Source organism: Girardinichthys multiradiatus, chromosome 13, assembly GCF_021462225.1.
Source record: "Girardinichthys multiradiatus isolate DD_20200921_A chromosome 13, DD_fGirMul_XY1, whole genome shotgun sequence".
Lineage (NCBI taxonomy): Eukaryota > Metazoa > Chordata > Actinopteri > Cyprinodontiformes > Goodeidae > Girardinichthys > Girardinichthys multiradiatus.
This window is the reverse complement of record NC_061806.1, coordinates 10,164,994-10,185,674: the sequence shown is the minus strand read 5'-3', so window position 1 is coordinate 10,185,674 and position 20,681 is coordinate 10,164,994. Positions and strand designations below refer to the sequence as shown.

The 20,681-nt window shown below is 41.9% G+C and overlaps 1 protein-coding gene across 6 annotated transcripts in view; it reads right to left on the bottom strand.

Moving 5' to 3' along the window:
- Positions 1–20,681, bottom strand: part of LOC124879555 (CMP-N-acetylneuraminate-beta-galactosamide-alpha-2,3-sialyltransferase 1-like) — a 116,282-nt gene that overhangs the window by 35,898 nt on the left and 59,703 nt on the right. For 5 of the 6 annotated variants that reach the window (XM_047384189.1, XM_047384187.1, XM_047384188.1 and 2 more), the window contains 2 exons: positions 6,831–7,018; positions 6,411–6,734 (listed from right to left, as the gene is read on the bottom strand). In XM_047384189.1, coding sequence (XP_047240145.1) covers positions 6,411–6,701 — 291 coding nt within the window. In that variant the 5' untranslated portion in view covers positions 6,702–6,734; positions 6,831–7,018. Of the gene's footprint in view, positions 1–6,410; positions 6,735–6,830; positions 7,019–19,873; positions 19,896–20,681 lie in introns of those variants that run through there. The other variant, XM_047384193.1, reaches the window with a different exon arrangement.

The window sequence follows — 20,681 nt, the reverse complement described above, 5'->3', positions numbered from 1 at the left end:
CTATCACGAAGTCAGCTCTAAGCATATTCCACTTAAGCTTTGACAGCTCATTGGAGAAAAGAACCCAGGTTAACCCGGGTGCCATGGCATTGGCTTGCAGCGGCACAGGCAGAACAACCTGGCAAGGCTGCTGCTGACATGTGACACATTCCTTGTTAAACTACAGAGGTAGACACATTCTCTAAAATGAATAGTGACAGGAGGCTACACTGCATTCATTTCTCTGTTCTGGCCCCTAATTAGGCATTGTGTGAGGTTAACATCTAAGGCACTGGGCGCCTTCCAGACCAAGCTTGGATGTTATGTTAATACCAAGAATGAGTTTTCATTATTAAAATATCTTTCTTTTACTTATGGGGTATACAGAACATGTAGTTTAGTCAATTCTGGTTTGACAGAAATGGCTTCAAGCTGGCAGAAAACTAGATTAGTACATAGAATTTGAAAGCAAATTGAAATACTTCAACATTTGTTGTCTCTATAGCAGCCTTTGGTTCTCTGTGGTCTGCGTGTTTTTGTTGCCCATATTAATGCCAAATATTACACCCATTAAGATTTCATCAGTGGTGTTAAAATGGAGTTTAATATGAAGACATGTCTGTGCTCTGTTGCCTTGCAGCAAGAAGGTCCTGAGTTTAAATCCTGGTCTGAGATCTTTCTACATGAAGCTTACATGTTCTCCCCGTGCATGCGTAGGTACTCTCTGGGTGTTTCGGCTTCCTCCCACAGTCCAATATATAACTGTTAGGTTAGCTGTTCTCTCTAAATTGCCTTTAGATATGGTGGTGTGTGCATGGTTGTCTATGTCTGTATTGCCCTGGCAACCTGTCCAAGGTGTACCCAGCCTCTCGCCCCATGACTGATGGAAAAAGGCAATGAATGAATGGATAAATGCGAACATTCTTTAGCATTAAGAAACACACGAAAGCTGTTCTTGAACATACTTGTGCATAAATAGATAACACTTCACTATTCTGAATGTTGAAAAATGTCTTCACGTGATCTAGATCGAAAAATACTTCTCATCTTATCTGGAGGAAACCACACAGTTTCATAACACTGCTGTTTACAATAAAAGTAGAGGGACAGAAAAGGTCTTTTCAGCCACTTCAAGGTCAAGTTAAGATAAAGCACCAATGGGCTTAGTTTGGAACTATATGAAGACTTTATGTCCAAACACAAAAACATGTTTACATAACATATTAATTCTAATCTAAAAAGGGAACACTCACATCATCTTTTGATTACAACATACTTGTCCTTCTGCTGGTATAAGATCACACTGGAGGGGTTACAGGTCCGAGAGGATAATACAAACATCCTGCTCCAAGCCAACACTGTCAAACTCCTCAAGAGGAATCTGAAGATGTTCTTGGGCCAGAAGAAATACAAACACTTTATCCCTGTTCAATCAGGAATCAGTCAATCATATGGCAGCAACTCCATGCATTAGGTATCTACAGGTCCTTCTCAAAATATTAGCATATTGTGATAAAGTTCATTATTTTCCATAATGTCATGATGAAAATTTAACATTCATATATTTTAGATTCATTGCACACTAACTGAAATATTTCAGGTCTTTTATTGTCTTAATACGGATGATTTTGGCATTCAGCTCATGAAAACCCAAAATTCCTATCTCACAAAATTAGCATATCATTAAAAGGGTCTCTAAACGAGCTATGAACCTAATCATCTGAATCAACGAGTTAACTCTAAACACCTCCAAAAGATTCCTGATGCCTTTAAAACTCCCTGCCTGGTTCATCACTCAAAACCCCAATCATGGGTAAGACTGCCGACCTGACTGCTGTCCAGAAGGCCACTATTGACACCCTCAAGCAAGAGGGTAAGACACAGAAAGAAATTTCTGAACAAATAGGCTGTTCCCAGAGTGCTGTATCAAGGCACCTCAGTGGGAAGTCTGTGGGAAGGAAAAAGTGTGGCAGAAAACGCTGCACAACGAGAAGAGGTGACCGGACCCTGAGGAAGATTGTGGAGAAGGGCCGATTCCAGACCTTGGGGGACCTGCGGAAGCAGTGGACTGAGTCTGGAGTAGAAACATCCAGAGCCACCGTGCATAGGCGTGTGCAGAAAATGGGCTACAGGTGCCGCATTCCCCAGGTCAAGCCACTTTTGAACCAGAAACAGCGGCAGAAGCGCCTGACCTGGGCTACAGAGAAGCAGAACTGGACTGTTGCTGAGTGGTCCAAAGTACTTTTTTCGGATGAAAGCAAATTCTGCATGTCATTCGGAAATCAAGGTGCCAGAGTCTGGAGGAAGACTGGGGAGAAGGAAATGCCAAAATGCCAGACGTCCAGTGTCAAGTACCCACAGTCAGTGATGGTCTGGGGTGCCGTGTCAGCTGCTGGTGTTGGTCCACTTTGTTTTATCAAGGGCAGGGTCACTGCAGCTAGCTATCAGGAGATTTTGGAGCACTTAATGCTTCCATCTGCTGAAAAGCTTTATGGAGATGAAGATTTCATTTTTCAGCACGACCTGGCACCTGCTCACAGTGCCAAAACCACTGGTAAATGGTTTACTGACCATGGTATCACTGTGCTCAATTGGCCTGCCAACTTTCCTGACCTGAACCCCATAGAGAATCTGTGGGATATTGTGAAGAGAACGTTGAGAGACTCAAGACCCAACACTCTGGATGAGCTACAGGCCGCTATCAAAGCATCCTGGATCTCCATAAGACCTCAGCAGTGCCACAGGCTGATTGCCTCCGTGCCACGCCGCATTGAAGCAGTCATTTCTGCAAAAGGATTCCCGACCAAGTATTGAGTGCATAACTGTACATGATTATTTGAAGGTTGACGTTTTTTGTATTAAAAACACTTTTCTTTTATTGGTCGGATAAAATATGCTAATTTTGTGAGATAGGAATTTTGGGTTTTCATGAGCTGTATGCCAAAATCATCCGTATTAAGACAATAAAAGACCTGAAATATTTCAGTTAGTGTGCAATGAATCTAAAATATATGAATGTTAAATTTTCATCATGACATTATGGAAAATAATGAACTTTATCACAATATGCTAATATTTTGAGAAGGACCTGTAGATATGGTGAAAACTGCTAAAATTCAAAGTGAGCATCACAGTGGGTAAGAAAGCAGATTTGAGTGACTTTAAATTTTGCATGGTTGGTGGAGCAAAACTAGCAGGTGTGAATACCTAAGAAGCTGCTAATCTGCTGGGATTTTCTCGCACAACCATCTTTTGGGTTTACAGAACGATAGAGGAGCTAAGAACAGGAAACTAAGCTGCAATTCCCACAGGTTCACCAAAATCTGACGATATCAGATTGGAAAACTGTTGCCCAGTCCATTAAATCACAAATTCAGCTGTGACATGCAACATTCATCATTTGCTGTAAACAACAATTTCTTGTAGCAATTGTTCAAGTTGCTTGTGGTTTAATGTATTGGGGGATATTTTTTTTCCACACTGGCTAGGAGTGTGTATTTATTGCTGACCATGTCCATCACTTTATGACGTAGGTGTACCCATCTTCTGAAGGGGTACTTCCAACAGGGTTTGCTAGCATGATTTACATAGTAAAGTGGCCTGTGAGAGAACAGCCCCTCTAGTGAGACCTAAATAACAGTGGGATCAGTTCTAATCAGCTGAGGTGGTTCAGTCAGTTGACTCCTTTTGATATTCGCAGAATGAAGAGGTAACTATTCCCTGGGCCTCTTTATTCTTAATAGACAGTAGGAAAGACAACATGTCAACGCTACCCATTGGACTGGAGTAAAACTGCAGATGAACGGGATTAATGGTGGGGAATAGCTGACTAAAAGTTACAAGCATAGGAATGTCAGCAATATCCCAGTGGACATGTTTAATCTGTGGAAGCCATGAGGTATGCAGCATTCCACAACCCCCCCCCCCCCCCCCCCCCCCATGCCCGTATGTATGATTTGATTGAACTGACTTTGTAAAGTGTCTAGAGGCGACATGTGTTGTGAATTGGCACTATATAAGTAAAACCTAATTGAAATGAATTGTCTCTGTTTGAAGAGACTTTGATAATTTAGGAATGTGGCAATGTTCAGAATTAATCATGGGATTTAGTTGTAAGCCCTGCTGCCTTGAGCAAGAAGATCTTGGGTTCAAATCCCGACTGGGCTGGACTTTGCAATTCCTTCATGTCCATAGGTGGGTTCCCTGCAAGTGTTCCGGCTTTTTCTTACAAGGCATATTTGGTGATACCCTCACACACAAGCACACACACTGAAGTTGGGTACGGAAAATGGAAGGATGTTCTAGGAGGTCTTTCTTGATATTTTCTTTGTCCCATCTAAAAGCAAAAGCCATGGTCCGCAGAAAGATTCCAAAGCATCGGGGGGATCTTATTGTCAAAAGATAGGATAAGCTACAGAAGATTTTCTACGGCATTAGAGCTTGAAACCAGTTAAAGGCAGTATAGGAAATATGGTGCAACAGTTACATTTGTAAGACTTGAGTGTCTCTTCAAAACTAATTGAAGGATGATTGGTCAGGGAGGCTGGTAAGAGTCCTTCAGCAACATTAAAGGAGATGTAGAAATTTGTGTTACATGTGTCAATAATCCCCTGTGGTCTTCATGTGCCTGGACTATAAAATAGAGTGCCAACACAAAAAACGTTTCTTCTGAAATAAATCATTAAAGACTTCCTAAATTTTACGAAAACACATTTTAAGGTCGGACCAAGGTGGCCGGGCACTCCCTTAGAGATAGGGTGAGGAGCTCGGCCATCCGGGAGGGGCTCGGAGTAGAGCCGCTGCTCCTCCACATCGAGAGGAGCCAGTTGAGGTGGCTTGGGCATCTATACCGGATGCCTCCTGGACGCCTTCCTCAGGAGGTGTTTCAGGCACGTCCCACCGGGAGGAGGCCCAGGGGACGGCCCAGGACACACTGGAGGGACTATGTCTCTCGGCTGGCCTGGGAACGCCTTGGGCTCCCCCCGGAGGAGCTGGAGGAGGTGTCTGGGGAGAGGGACGTCTGGGTGTCTCTGCTGAGTCTGCTGCCCCCGCGACCCGGTCCCGGATAGGTGGAAGACGACGAGTACAAGTACATTTTAAGGTTTCTCAAAAGCAATTTAAATTCAATTTAATTCAGTTAATTTATGTAGAGGCAATTCACAACACATGTCGTCTCAGGGCATTTACAAAGTCAATTCAATAAGCATGTGAGAAAAAAGAGTCAAAGTCTGATGAAACAGACAACACAAAGCATACATTCAAATGTACAAATAAATGGCTTGACTAGAAGAAGGTTTAAATTTTAGAATAGCCCAAGACTTAATCTGAATGGAAATCTGTGGGGTGATCTGAAGAGGGCTGCACACAAGAGATAAGAGTGGGTTTTCATGAGCTGTATGCCAAAATCATCCGTATTAAGACAATAAAAGACCTGAAATATTTCAGTTAGTGTGCAATGAATCTAAAATATATGAATGTTAAATTTTCATCATGACATTATGGAAAATAATTAACTTTATCACAATATGCTAATATTTTGAGAAGGACCTGTATTGCCAAGTCAAGATGAGTCAAGCTGTTCCACTCCTGCCCAAAAAGACGGAAGACTGAAATCAAACAGTGCTTACGCAAAGTATTAGTTTAAGGGTGTGTACGTTTATCCAAGCATATTTTTAAAGTTTTTCTTTTGCCACCAAGAAGGTTGCAGTTTACTTTACAGTTGAGTATACAGAAAGTCACGCAGGTCATATTAAAGGTGCAAAGAGTTCTAAAAGCCATTACTTTGTCCGGTTTTTCTGTTTTATCTCGCAAAAAACAAGCCTTCTAACAGGGGTGTGCACACTTTCCATATCCTCTGTGCTTATGGCGAGCTATTGTAGAATCATACAAGATAATTTAACCTTCCTGTGGCCTTGCAGTCAGCCGGTTAAAGGTTTTACTAGTGTGTGATAAATACTTTCCTGTTACAGGATCTAGGGACACTTGCAGGCTTTTGCTGCTGCGTGCACGCCATAGGTTGCAGCCCTACTCATGAAAATGTTCAGTGAGGCAAGGGTCACAGTGTTACCTGAGACTCCGAGTTATGATTGAAAATATAGCTGCGATTATCTAAAGATAAAAAGAAGGAGAGGCGGTGAGAGAAAACAACCGTTTTCCTCTCCTGTCCCATATTTGTTATAAATGCATATAAATGGTGTGTGGGAGTTTGCTTCGCAGCTTGATCCTGGTAAAGATCCTGTGGATTTCACAAACATCAATATGGCCAAAACAAACACTTTCTTGGAAGCACCACAGCAGTGCATGATCTCCTTTATCTATGCTCTTTGCAAATCTGCGCCCCGTCTGTTCACAGAACCTACCGGTTCTGCCCTCCCCCACAACGTTTGTCAGACAACGCAGCATGTCTTGCAATAAAATGCTTTAAGTCTCACCTGCCACCACTTAAAGGTCTCCTCAGAGAGGATGCTATTCTCCCTGGTCATCAGAGGGTGGATGGACAGGTTGAAGCGCTCGGCAAACCAAAGGTCGCCTTCCAGCTCTGCAATGCACTGTCGACAGGAGCACGGCCCCTTGGAGAAGAAGCTGTCTGAAAGTCGGAATGCATACTTGAAGAAGTAGAGCGAGGGGTCCCGGAAAGTGTAGCTGAAGAGGAGCGTCGTGAAGGTAATGACACAAAGGAGGAGAGCAAAAGTCCTAAATTTTCTCCGTCTGACTAGAGACATGTTGTCGCAGTCACAGTCACTTGGTGGAAAACTCTGGAGATCCAGCAGAGAAAAATAGCATCATGGTGAGTTTAGAGCCCTGAATATTTCAATCACATGACATAAAGTGGGATATCCCGACATCCTTACATTACAGAGAGGCGAGGATTTAGTTCATAAATGTCCTCAGTCAAAGCCATCCATGTTGTTCTTTTGAAGAGACCTTTAAATCCAACAGGGGCAAGTTCCGTCTGTGTGAAAGTCACTTTTATCAGTTGCTCGGGTGTTGACTCTGCCAGGTCAGTGACTGTTGCGTCATCCACTCTTCTGTTATCAACCTGAAACACAAACAAAAAAAAACAAAAAAAAACGACTTTTTACAGAGAAAACAACATTTGAGGCTTTAAAGGGATAGTTCAGAATTTCTGAAGTGAGGTTCTGGTGAAACATTATAGTTTGGCGGTTTATTGCCTGACAGGCCTTGATCAATGACTGGCTAGCCGGATCACATAATTCCAGATCAAAAACACTCTTCAGTGTGGATGTTTTTTCAGAAGAAGAAAGCTCAGCTATTTTTAATGCCATGGAGGTGTTAAAAATGAAGTTAGAGGAAGAGCAAAAGCTGAACGAAGCTTCTGATAGAAAACTAATTTCTATGGAGTCATGTTGGCTGTTTTTTCAAGCTAATACTTACCTTAAACAGGGAGAATTCTGCAGCTATCAGAAAAACTAAATCTGTACAGCAATGGTCTGTTTTAACCTTTTGAGCTCTGAACCTCTATTTTCATGCTGGATCTGGAAATATTGACATCCTTTTTTGGGTATCTCAGGTAGGGATCCACTAACACTACAAGGAGTACAAACAGAGGCTCATGTACAGTTATGCTAACCATGCTAATCTGTTGATTGCTATTAGAAGATGCTGAAGACCACCTCGTGTTTTTTTGGTTAAATAAAAATGAAATACTGTTTGACTGCAGAGCTGTGTAACATCAACTGCTCTCTCTCTCACACACACACACTCTCTGATGTCCCCTCTGGTCTTAATATCAATGATTAATGATAAATCCTGTCAGAAAGGGTGCTTAAAGCTCCTGTATGGTTCCAATAAATGGCTGAAAGATTTAGAAATCTATCACATTCAGAATATTAAGTTGGGCTCTTCTGTTATGTAGTAGAACAGATCTTACAGGAAAATAATGAATATCTTGTTATGAAAAAAAAGAAAAAAGTTATCGAGCTACAATCTGGGTTTACTCTAATCCTAGGGTTAGTGGTGTGAAAAATCCTTCCCCCCTCGTTTTTCCCTAATGAATGAAATCATCATTTAAAAACTGCTTTTTGTTTTTTCTTTGGTTACTTTAGTTATATCTTTTGTCTAATATTAAAATTTGCTTGATGGTCTGAAACATTTAAGTGTGGTAAAAAAGCAAAAACCAAAGAAATCTCTGAGGGAGCAAAAACATTTTCACAGCACTGCAGTTTGGTGCCAACTTACACAGCTTTTAATAAGACTATTAGGCACCAGAAATGTGTTTAGTGGAAATGGTTACAACCAAACTAGAATAGAACAGATTTGAGTATCTTGGCACCCTAGTGTGAAGAAAATGTTGGCGTCATTGACTGACCAGACAAAGATCTAAACAACAAAACAAATTACACAACACTCAAGAGCCATTAGATCCACCTATATTTTTTATGTTTTAAGCAGAATATAGGATAATCAGAAGGAGCATGAACACCTTTTAAGAATTCACTGAGAGCTTTTGCAAAAAAGCAACTGGTGTTTTATCTAGGCTGATATTCTGGAGCAAATTGGGATTTTAATATCCATCTATCCATTGTCTATACTAGCTTATTCTTGCAGAGTCACAGGGGGCTATCTCCAACAGTCATTGGAAAAGAGGTGGGGTACACCCTGGGCAGGTCGCCAGACAATCCCAGGTCAACATAGAGACACACAGGACAAGCAAAGTCATACCCAAGGGCAATTGAAGAGACAAATTAACAGTCATGTGTTTGGACTGTGGGAGGAAGCTGTAGTACATGGAGAGAACCCACCCATGCAGGGGAGAACAGGCAAACATGCAGAAAGACCCTAGTCCAGGATTCAAACCCAAATTGGGATCTTCCCTTCCAAAAAATTATATTCTATTAAATTTGGGAAATTCAATTTTTTTTTAAACTGTGTTTTTAACAAGATAATGCAGCAGCATTAATGCAGCATTAAGGAAATATCAAGTTATTGAAGAAAACAGAGAAGTTGCAAATTTTATCTATGCATTATTTTCACAAACAATATAAATCAATGCATGTTATTAGTGCAGTGTTCTGCACCATAATAGCAATTATATTATATAAAAACCGAATGTGTTTGATTACTGCTGTAATAGATTAGCTATTGAGTTCAAACAAGTTCAAAATATAAGAAAACAGCTGGTTGTGCTTCTATTTCATCTATATAACTTCCTCACATAGACTGCAGCTCTTAGTCATGCAGTCACATGACTAAACAAGGGGGAAAGCAGAAGAAGCAAATTCTCACACTTGCAGTTTAGGACATGCTTTTTAAAAATACATCCTAAAAAACATCATGAGCTAGTTCACGAAATGCTATAGAGCAAACATATTGCTAACAAAAATCAAATATTTGCTTGCAACTTTTGACTTGTGTGCCTTTACAGAAGAAGCAAGATGTCTAACATCTACACTCTAATACACTCTAAAAAGCTTCACTGTTGCTACTGAATAAAAACATCCCCACAGCATGATGCTGCTACCACCATGTTTTAACCAAGGGATGGTGTGTTTGCTAAATGCAAAATTCACGCCACAATTTTCCGATTTTTATTTAGAAGTAATATAGCCGGCTTTTTACACAGTTAGGCACTAGTAACAGAAGACATTGAATTTATTGATTTTAAGGTCAACATATGAACACTTGCAGATGTTTCATTCGATGTCTCAATTGCAAAATATGAATCCATGTATAAAGCACAACAAACTGCACAGAATTCAAAGGTTTAAAGATGAAGAAACGGATTGTGTGAAAGATTATCTCCTGTCACATATATGAAGTATGTGTGCCTTTTATCATGCACTGCCAGAACATATAAATGTTCAGTGTGCTAATGCGTTATACAGAGTATAATACATTTAAGAGGACATTCATATCTTGTTTTTTTTTTTTTTAATGAAACCAAAAGTTTTCAAATGGGTTAGACTGTTTTGCCATTGGAGACACTCCCAGCATTCGGCATACTGAGATGACTGAATCTTTATCACTGTGGATAGACCGTCTGCATAGCGCAGCATGAAATTAAGTCATGTTATTAACAGCTCAGTGCTGCAACAGTAACATCACAGTGACACTTATGTGTGGTATATACAGTGTCTCTAAGTTATTAATGTTTTGCATCCATCCATCATCTTCCACTTATCTGAGATCAAGTCGCAAGGGTAACAGACCCAGTACAGAAGCCTAGAAATCCCTCTCCCTGGCATTATCCTCCAGTTCATTCTAGAGGATCCTAAATCATTCCTAGGCCAGACGGGATACATAGTCCCTCCAGCACGTTCTGGGTCTTCCCTGGGGTCTTCTCCCAGTGGGACATACTTGGACAACCTCCAAAGTTGGCGCCCAGGAAGCATCCTGATTAGATGCCCGAACCACCTCAACTGACTCCTCTCGATGCAGAGAAGCAACAGCTCTACTTCGAGCTTCCCCCAGGGGAAACAAAATCTTTGCCTGAAAAGTCCATGGCAGCCTGGCTTAGCTGGAGATCAAATTATGTATGCTAAAGTAAAAGACAAGCAGAAAGGCAATCCTTAGGCAGTAGATATCAAAACCAACTTTTTCTGTCAAATAAGGTAGATATGTAAGAGTGTGATGGGGTATTACAGTCAGAAAAACTGAGTCTCAAAAGGTGTCTGAACTAAAAGTAAAAAAAGTAAAAAATAAACTTAGCACATAAAGTAGGGAGCATAGTGGTATGTCGATTGTTTTCCCTGTTGTAATAAGGCCTCTTGGAAATAAATCATATTCTGTTGGAATACCTGTTTAATTTCTTTTAAATGGTGCCATGATTTTAAGAAAAATGCATTTATAGGCTGAGCAGCAAACAATAAGAGCTGTGGCTATGAAAATCTTGTCAAATCCTCTGTGTACGCCCGTATTCGAACAAGCACAACTAGTTTTTCCCCTTGCTCTCTGCTGTGCTACAGCCCTCCCTCTGCAGGGGAGCCTGCCATAAACACGCGGGCTAGTAAGCAGCGCCACCGATGATGCTTAACAAGAAAAAAAGAGCCTTCAAAGAAGAAGACAGGGATTTATTGCAGTATACAGATGCAACTTAATGTCAAGAAAAGACAAAGCAAGGAGGTGTACAAGAAGAAGCTGGAGAGCAAGCTCCAGCAAAACAATACCTTGACTCCTCAAATGTCTTTTATTCCACGTCAGCTATGGACTCTTCTGCTTCTACATGTTTGCCTTCAACCAAATCAGAAGATTTCCACCTGCGTGTCTCAAGAAGTCCGGTGAAGAGACAACTGGAAAGACTGAACCGGAATAAGGCTGCAGGTCCAGATCGTGTCAGCCCTGGATTCTTGAAGGCCTGTGCAGAGCAGCTCTGTGGGATTCTGCAGCACCTCTTCAACCTTAGCCTGGCCCAGAAGAAGGTTCCAGTGTTGAGGAAGACCTACTGTCTTTTTCCGGTACTGAGGAACACTCACCCAATCAGCACAGGAGCACCACAAGGGACTGTCCTCTCACCATTCCTTTTCACTCTGTACACCTCAGACGTCCAGTGCAAGACAAACTCCTGTCATCTGCAGAAATACTCTGATGATTCTGCAGTCATGGATCAGAGATGAACAAGAAGATGAGTACAGGGAGCTGGTGGATCGCTTTGTGTAGAAACAATCCTCTCATCTTGAAGGTGAATTAAACATACTGGAGTGGAGGTGCAACTGTGAAGCCGCCTACACGGGACAGAACAGACTGTCAGGCCACAGAGCTGAGTGCAGGTTTGTTGTGTTGTTGTTCTTCATTTTCTACACCAGGGCAGGCAGGTTCAGCTGCACAGCTGTTCTCCATCAAGAAACATCACTGAGGAGCTTCAAAAGCTGCTGAGACCTTAGAGGAGGCTTGTTTACTCACCTCGAGTGGTAATCGGAGCAACAAACCCTGCTCTGTCTTGCTTTTGTCCTGACCTGTTGGTTTCCTAACCCCAGCTCTGTTCTCCTTTAATGGTTTCTGTCAGCTGAACCCTGCTCTCGATTTACCTTCAAGGTTCTGCTTCTTCCTCTGTTGGCTGTCAGCAAATCCTCGTCCTGGATAACCTGCCGTGGTTCAGTCTCCTACCAAGTTGGTAAATACTTCAACGAATTTACCTAAGCCCAAGGATCTCCCTGAATCCACCAGACCAAATTGCAGAAATACTCCTCGCTCTACATGCCCTGCCTGTCCACCCTCCGATGCCATTCACCAACCAATCCTTGAGACCTGACTGTTACGGAGTCCCGACACTGCCAGAAATCATTATTTCAATAAACCTATTTAAACCTTTTCTGTCTCAGAGTTGTGTCACTCAAGAGTCTCCCAGTTCAGAACCGAATAAGACACAGACTGTACTTCTTGAGGAAGTTTAGGTCTTTTGGTGTTTACAGCAAGATGCTGCAGATCTTCTATAAATCTCTTGGGGAGAGTGTGATGTCTTCTGCAATCATCTGCTGGGGTAGCAGCATCAGAGCCAAGGACTTGAACAAGCTCAACAAGCTGATAAAGAAGGCTGGCTCTGTTCTGGGGACTCATCTGGAGATCATTGTGCAAAGAAGGATTCTTCATCAAATGAAGAACCCTGTGCATCCTCTTAATGAGACTGTTGTACAACACCAGAGTGTCTTCAGTCAGTGGCTTCTTCAGACCTGCTGTAAGACAGACCGCTACAGGAGATCCTTCCTGCCCACAGCCATCAGCATCTACAATGGCTCTTTGAAGAAACCTGCCTAATTCAATTCAATTCAAATATGAGCTACAACAACATTTAATTTCCCTGTGATATTAATAAAGTATTTTTGAATGGGTAAACAGCTATGGCACATTCACTGGTAGGGATGAAGCATCAACGATATGCTTTACATTGACTATGACCTGCCCATTCCATTAGCACAGCAGCAGCATACCGGCAATCATGAGCTAGAATGATGGTATGCAGGGGAGGGGTGTGAGCAACACGAATGTGATTGACACTGCTAAGTAAAGGATTTACTGGGGGGAAAATGGGTATTTTAATTTTAAAATAGGCTTTTGAACTGACAAGTAGCTACAATAATTTCATAAACTGCTGAGAAATATAGAACATTTAACCAAAATAAATGTTAAAAATAAGTAGAAAAATGCAGTTTATACTGAATATCTTCACATTGTTCTATGTTATGTTGCAACTATTGGGGTTAAATTAGCAAAATGTTCTAGGAGTTTGTATAGCATACACTGGGAGTTTATTTCTTTTATTATAACCCAACTTCCCACCCACAGCAGATAGCTTTGGAATCAGAGGAAACATTTGAAAAAAGGCCAAGCCACCATACATTTGTTTCAGCACCTGAAAAATCATCTGTGGTAAAAAGAAGAATGCTTTAAACTCTAAATTTGCCCTGCGATGGACTGGCGATCTGTCCAGGGTGTACCCTGCCTCTCGCCCATAGACTGCTGGAGATAGGCACCAGCTCCCCCGCGACCCACTATGGAATAAGCGGTAGAAAATGACTGACTGACTGGCTTTAAACTCCACTCCAGTGTCCACAGGACCACAAAACAAATGATGTGGTCAAACTACTATTGATAAAGTTCCCGGTTTTAAATTAACAGAGTTCAGGCGGGCGACCAGGAGGTCGTCCCGAGCAGGCACAGAGTTCAGGCGGGCGACCAGGAGGTCGTCCCGAGCAGGCACAGAGTTCAGGCGGGCGACCAGGCCTGCACCAAAGACGTGGAGGCCGACTGAGCAGAGTAGAGGACTTCCCAGACACTCTGTGGAACCCTCAGAGGCTGAAGTAGAGCCTGGCGAACCCTCAGAGGCTGAAGCAGAGCCTGGTGAACCCTCAGAGGCTGAAGCAAAGCCTGGCGAACCCTCAGAGGCTGAAGCAGAGCCTGGTGAACCCTGGTGAGCGCCCTAGAGTCCTGACGTGGGCTGCTCTGCAGCAGCTTCCTGGAGACTTGACGTGGGCTGCTCTGCAGCAGCGCCCTGAAGACTTGATGTGGGCTGCTCTGCAGCAGCGCCCTGAAGACTTGACGTGGGCTGCTCTGCAGCAGCGCCTTGGAGACTTGACGTGGGCGATGGAGGATGGCAGTAAAACAGCTTTACTGCCGCTACATACTCCATCTCGATCTGCCTTATCCTCTCCATCAGCTCAGGAGAGGAATACAGGAGACCAGTCATCCTGAGGATCTTTCTTTGGCTTGCAGTGAACCTCAAGCGCTGCTCCAGCTCGGCAGGTGTTGCCCCAGAACTCCGGGCTGGAGCGAGCGCAGACGGCATGGGCGGAGGTGCAGCGAGCCTGGCAGACAGTGCTGTGGCAGACGGAGATGCGGGCTTACTTGCTGCAGCCCTCACCTCAGCTGGCAGGGAAACCACCTCCTCGTCAGGCTACCGGCTGGGAATCCCTGCATGACGGTGATTCTTGCGGCAGGAGGAAGATGACGGCTTTGTTGCCGGTACGGAAGCAAGTGGGGAACGTCGGAGCTGAGGCGGAGGGACAGAACAGCCCTCCCGAACTCTCTGGCGCTGGGCCGCCTCACGCTCCATCTGTTCCAGCTGCAGAGGAGACGGCAGAACCTCCAAAACCGTCGGCAGAAGTCTCATCGCCTCCTTCATCTGCTGCTTAACCCAACGATCCCTGGCGCTCTCCTGCCTACTGTCCGCGAGGTCCATGTTTGGCGGAAACATACTGTCACGGTTCTGTCATGGTTTACTTGGAATTGGACCCCACAATGCAGACGAACAGGCAGCGTGATTTTAAGTGAAAAAAAAGGTTTAATTACGAAAACTCACACTTAGCAGGAGGCAGGAACAAAACAAACGGGCAGGCAAGACAGGCATGGCATGATCAAAAAGTCAAGACTTGGTTTTAGAACAAGACATGAGCATGAGAATGAAAGATGTTTCCGCGAAGACTAACAGAACAGGTGTGAATATATGGCGTGAAAACCAGGTGGAGTAAGGAGACAGATTAACTTGAAGCAGGTGAACTGAATAAACTTAATTAACAGAACAAAACGTGACCGGAGCAAAACAGAGACTCTTGAACACAAACTAGAAAAACATGAAGCAAAAGCATAACCAGATCCAAAAACCAAACTTGACAAAACATGAACAAGATGACAAAACAAAAGCATTACCAGGAAAATAAACAGAAACATGATTCAAAATCTAAGAATAATAACAAAAGAACGAGTCAAAACCGTTACTGTGAAAAACATAAGAAACCCGAAACCAAACAACCCTACATCATGACAAAAATAATGTTTTGTTTTTTAAGCCATGACTTTTTACTACAGAACAATGTAGCAGACCTCCTGGGGTTTCTTTTTCAACATGAAAAGGGCACCTCTGCCTTTGTACAGGGACCAGCTATTTCTCTGATGTGCAGTTGTGTTTGGGACTCCCGTGATAACTCTATATTTAGGTAACAGCGGATCCGCAGTGCAGATTAAATGCTATCATCACCTCACAGAGTGAGAAATGGGTTTGAAAAATGAGCCCCAGAAATATAACACACCTACTCCCCTTAGCTCTTAACATTTTCAGTTTGTAAAGAAGATTTGTGGTAAATTCCATTTCTAGAGAACAGGTCCGCAGGTTTTTCCTGATTAGAAATTGATCAGTTCATTCAAATCCTGCTTTAGTGGGGAAGCAAATTGGCTGAAAGATTTGCAGCTTGATTTTATTTTTGCTATGGGAGCAGAAAACAAACCATACAGCCGTTTATCAGCTGCCCTGACACATACCAATGCACAAGTGATTCTGGCCTCTGAGTAAATACAGATTTGCAAACAGCCAAAGGGTGACCACTGTCTAAGAGATCAACTTTAACAACTTTACTAAGGGACTTATAATTGACACACAACCAGGCTGTTGCCTCCTTTCAGTTTGAAGCCTTTTGGTGTTCAAACTCTGGTTAGATGGCAGAGCAAACCCATTTTGTCAAACAGGTGGTGACTCCCTGCACTGGACAGCCCACCGACTGTCATATCGTTCCCCTGACCTTGTCCAAGAGAAGTCTGGCAACTCCTTGATGATCAAGGGTTGCCAAGCTGAGACAGCAAAGCGTCTGTTCACACGTCAGAGAGCAGGGAGACATGAGGGTTATGAGGAGAAGGCAAGGAGAAGAAGTGCACAGGCTTTGATTTTCCCCCTAACCTTCACTTTTGAGGAGTCAACAGCTTTTCAGGGTGTAGTTACTGTAAAGTGTTTTCAGTTTTGCGGTTTGTGGAAATTGCTTTTCTCTACAGCTTACTTCTGCTCATACACTTGTGGGCTATTTAGAAAATCTAAACTGGGCCGTTTTGAAGATGCTTAAATATACCCAAGAGCGGTTTGTTTGCTGGGCTGAGGCCCAGCAGACAAACCACCTGCAGAGTTCAACTGTTACTCCTGAAACTAACGTATCGGTTTAAAGTGATCTTTTATTTTAACCAACATGTTTCTTCTGACTGGAAGTGTTATTAATGTGTTGGACGGACCCAGCCAGGGTCTTGACCAGAATCTGACAGAGAATCTGTAGAGGGAGCTAAATATTAGGTAGATGGCAAAGAGACCTTCCAACCTCATCACCAAATGTAAATCTTCAAAATACTAGTGAAAGCAGGTAAAAAATATAGTAAAACTGATCTATAGCAGGAATGTGTGTAGCAGGTGATCTGCTCTGTCCAACATGGCATTTTAGTCTTTACTCGCTGAGGAATTTGTAACTTCAAACAGCCACTACTCTTTGACATCAGCGTGCAATATTAACTCTAGATTTGTATCTGCTCTCGTTCATTTAATGGAACTAATTCAAACACCCCTGCAAGAGTTGTAGCCCCTCATCCTCAATTCTGTAGTTTTTACACTCTTTTCAGTGCAAGGACACATGCAGGCCCTTACATAGGACTCCAGCACTTCACTTGCAGCAAAGAGGTTCAACTTTTTTTGCTGACTGGGGCTATTTTCTGTGTTTTTCATTGTTAGGGATCCACTGTAAGCAGAGTGGCTATTTAAAATGAGTGATGGCACTGTGTGTAGTTTATGCAACATTTCAGCGGATAGAAATAAAGCATAAAGCGAAGAAATTTCAATGATAAAGCCTGAAATGTTTTATATTCAATGTGATTGTCTGTCTTATAGCTTAATTCCTTAGTATGAACAATGCTAAGGACTATAAAAAAGAATCCCCTCGTTCTGTATCTGAAGCTGTAGCTGACTAAATAAGCAATGAATAAAACACCCAGGGATGGTAAAGGCAACTGAGATGAAATCCAAAGCGATCTTTTATAAATCTCTGCTTTGTAGCTAATATTATCATCAGAGAACTCCGGATGGTAGATCTGATGGCATCAAATCTATAGGTCCTCTAGGTTCAGTGGGGAGAATTTCATTTAAAAAAATACTGAGCTTGTCTTTTTTTTTTTTTTTAAGCGATTTATGTTTCCTGCTAAAGAACAAAGATGATTCAGTGATGGATTTACAAGCGTAGCTACTCACAAGATCTTAATAGGAGAGTTCAGGATTTTTAAAGTGAGGTTCCGTAAAAAGATTGTAGATGTTAATATTTTAGCTTCACTGAAAGACCCTCTTGACGTCTTTATTTGGTTTAAATCCAGATTAGTTGGTCCCGGAGGCTACAGCTAAAAGTTGGAGAGAGGCAAGGAAATCTTGAAACAACTACTGCTCCAAAACATCATCCCCTTTGTATGGGGTGGGTATTAATCAAGATGCAAGGGAAAAGGAAGGTAGGAGGCGGTGTGCCACCAGTGATGTTCCTGTATGAAACATGGACACAAAGAAAAGTCACTGCTTAAAAGGAAGGGCATGATGGAAATCGTTCAAATAGTATTCACTTAAATCCCTAAAATATTCTTGAACTTTACACTGCTTCTCTTCTGTTAGGCAGTTACTCTGACTGGAAATTCACTATATGCTCTATTTTTTTACACCGCTTGCCACCAGGAAGATCACTGGCGCAAGACTTCCTACCTCCTATTTCCACTGATATTGACATTTTTGAGGTTGAAGCTGTTTAAGACACTATAATTCCATTTTGACCTGGGCCCTGTCTGGACCTGCGCGTAGCTTCAGACTTCCATGCCCAACAAGTCTGGAGTTATAACCAAGAACTTATCTACTGTAGGTAAGATATTAACTGCTTGTAACTTTTTAACATAACCATGCTTCAAATTCTTAACAATCCCTTTAAGAATCAAAGACAAACTACTGAGATCATTTTACAAGCACTTTCATATAGTTAAGTAACATAAAGGCACATTTACAGCTGAAGGTTACAGCAATACCACCAACAAACTTGACCAACACTTTTTTTCTGCAGCAGCAGCAGCAGCAACCCAGAAGCTTAAAATGTGGTGTGTTCACATTGTTTGAACTGATGTTCTCTGAATATGCTGAAATACTTGAAAACGTGTTCTGCAACATTGTTATCAGTGTTAATTCCCTTGTCTGCAGTTATATTCCAGTGAATTTGTAGAAAAGGAAACATCCGAGTAATGCAAGGTGAACTGTTAGTCAGCTGGAGGCCCCATTGTAGCTTATTTTAGCTATATAAAACAACTCAAATGGAAAATGTTCACACCCGCGGAACACAATGCAGTACTGGTGGTTATTGATCGTCAACATTAAATAAAACTGTGACAAACTCAGCGACAGCCTCTTGTGATAGTGTAGACAGTCAATATCCACCAGTGTAGCGCTGTATCCCTGCATCGAAGTTGATTAAAATAGCTAAAATCAGCTAAAATCGGTAATTTGTCTGCCTACTTGTTAACCACCACCCTGAAGACTCATTGCAATATGATATGCTTACAACAGGTAAGGGAAAAATGACTGAAATTAACTTTAGAAAACATCTTTTCAGAAAAGAGAAATACAAAAAATCCAAACTATCTCTTTAAACCTTCTCAAACTAGGCATAATATGAAAAAGCACCATTCAGACTCAAGTACAGCAGGAGACCTGAGGACACATTTGCAAATCTGGGTGTTGTTTATGATGACTCAGTGTATTTCAGGCGGGCTTCGGGCCAGTCCTAAAGGATCAACAATGGAATTTCAGAGAGTTTCAACCTCTGGACTAAAAGCACACATTTTGAAAATACCCTCAACCTAAATTAACAGATATTCTATTTTTATCATCGCCTGCTGTTCTTGAATGTTTGTTAATCAAATCTCCGGCCAGCCTTCACCCATCCTGCCTGTAGTTCTATATCTAATTTCATGATGATAGAATTGTATTAGCTACTCATTTAGAGCAGTCTCTCATGACCTGACTACTGCAGACTTTCCTCAGTCATGTCCTTCACACTAATCCATGTACCTGCTGACGCCTGAGGCAATAAATTTCCTGCGGTGTGTGGAGTCCCTGTGAGGCTGCCTTGTTCAGTTTAGGCTGCTGTCACTATATGCAATGCAAAGCGCTGCAGTGTGAGAGAAACCCTCAGTACAGCGCTTCAGAGCAATTTCCTCCCATCAGTGTGTAACATATATTTGCAGTTAAAATGGCTGTTTTGTTTAAGCAATCTTCAGCCCTACTACCTTGTTGCACCTCACTGTAAGATGCTTCCTTTTTTTAAGTTTAAAATATTCAAATATTCAAAGCTGGTTGGAATCACAGCATGAGTTAGTAATGACTGACTCTTTGACAGGTGAATGACAGCTAGAATTTGGTATTCATGTGAAAGCTTGAGAGCCCCGCTAACGTATTCTCCCCCTTGTCGTGTTTTTCTTTTTTAAAAGCATCACAACCTTTACTTTAAATGGATATGGTTCATTTTTTATTTCGAAATTGACCTTCACGTTGTCCAAATTGATGTAGTGAAATTAAAAGAAAAAAATCTGAAAGCAGTGCTTGGAAATGTATTAGTCTCTTCTGTTATGCCCCTGGGTGTGATGTGGTGCCTGACTGAATGACGCAAAAAGTACGTACCTGGTAACCATGCTAAGTGCTTGACGGAGTTGATCAATTCTCAATGGAAGGAGCTTCAGTGTTTGTGTTTTTCCTTATGAAAGGGAAGAGAGTAATGATTTCCAACAACGAATTGCAGAAACAGCTTTGAAAGCGAAGGTTACATATTTTCTAGCATCTAAGATTATATGGCAGAACCTCATTTTTACCATGAATCCTTAGGAATTTCTTTCCTAACCACATGCCAGTTTTCATCAGGTTCATCATAAAATATTAAAAGGAATTTATAGTGAGTCACGTTGAGAGTTCTGTAGACTACCAAATAAATTATCAGATTTTAAAAGATATGCAACATGTGTACAAGTCAGAAACAAATAGCTCCAGCAGATTTGGGTTGGGTTATTTGTTAATTAAAAACACCCTTAAATATTTTAAGTAAAAATAATGCAGCAACAATAACAACAACTACACACCTAACCAGATATGGTGGACAGCTGAAAGTCACTAATCAGCGAGTGGATTGAGGCTCAGCAGTTTGGAAAAAAAGCAAAAAAGATTTTTTTTTGCCTAAATGCACCTGAAAGAGCTGTCCAACATTGTGTGTAGCTCAAAACCAAGAGCTATTTATCATCTCGATTGAACTATGTACATGCTGGGTAATGGTGGCAGCGGTGTAATGCTGTGGGGCAGTTTTTCTTTGTCACTCATTGGCCATTGCTCAGAGTTGGAATAATGGATGGCATAAAGCACAAGTGAGATAAACTCCTGTCAATAAAAGTAAAGTAAAAAAGAAAATATTAACAAAAAACAATAAAAAGCAACACATTTA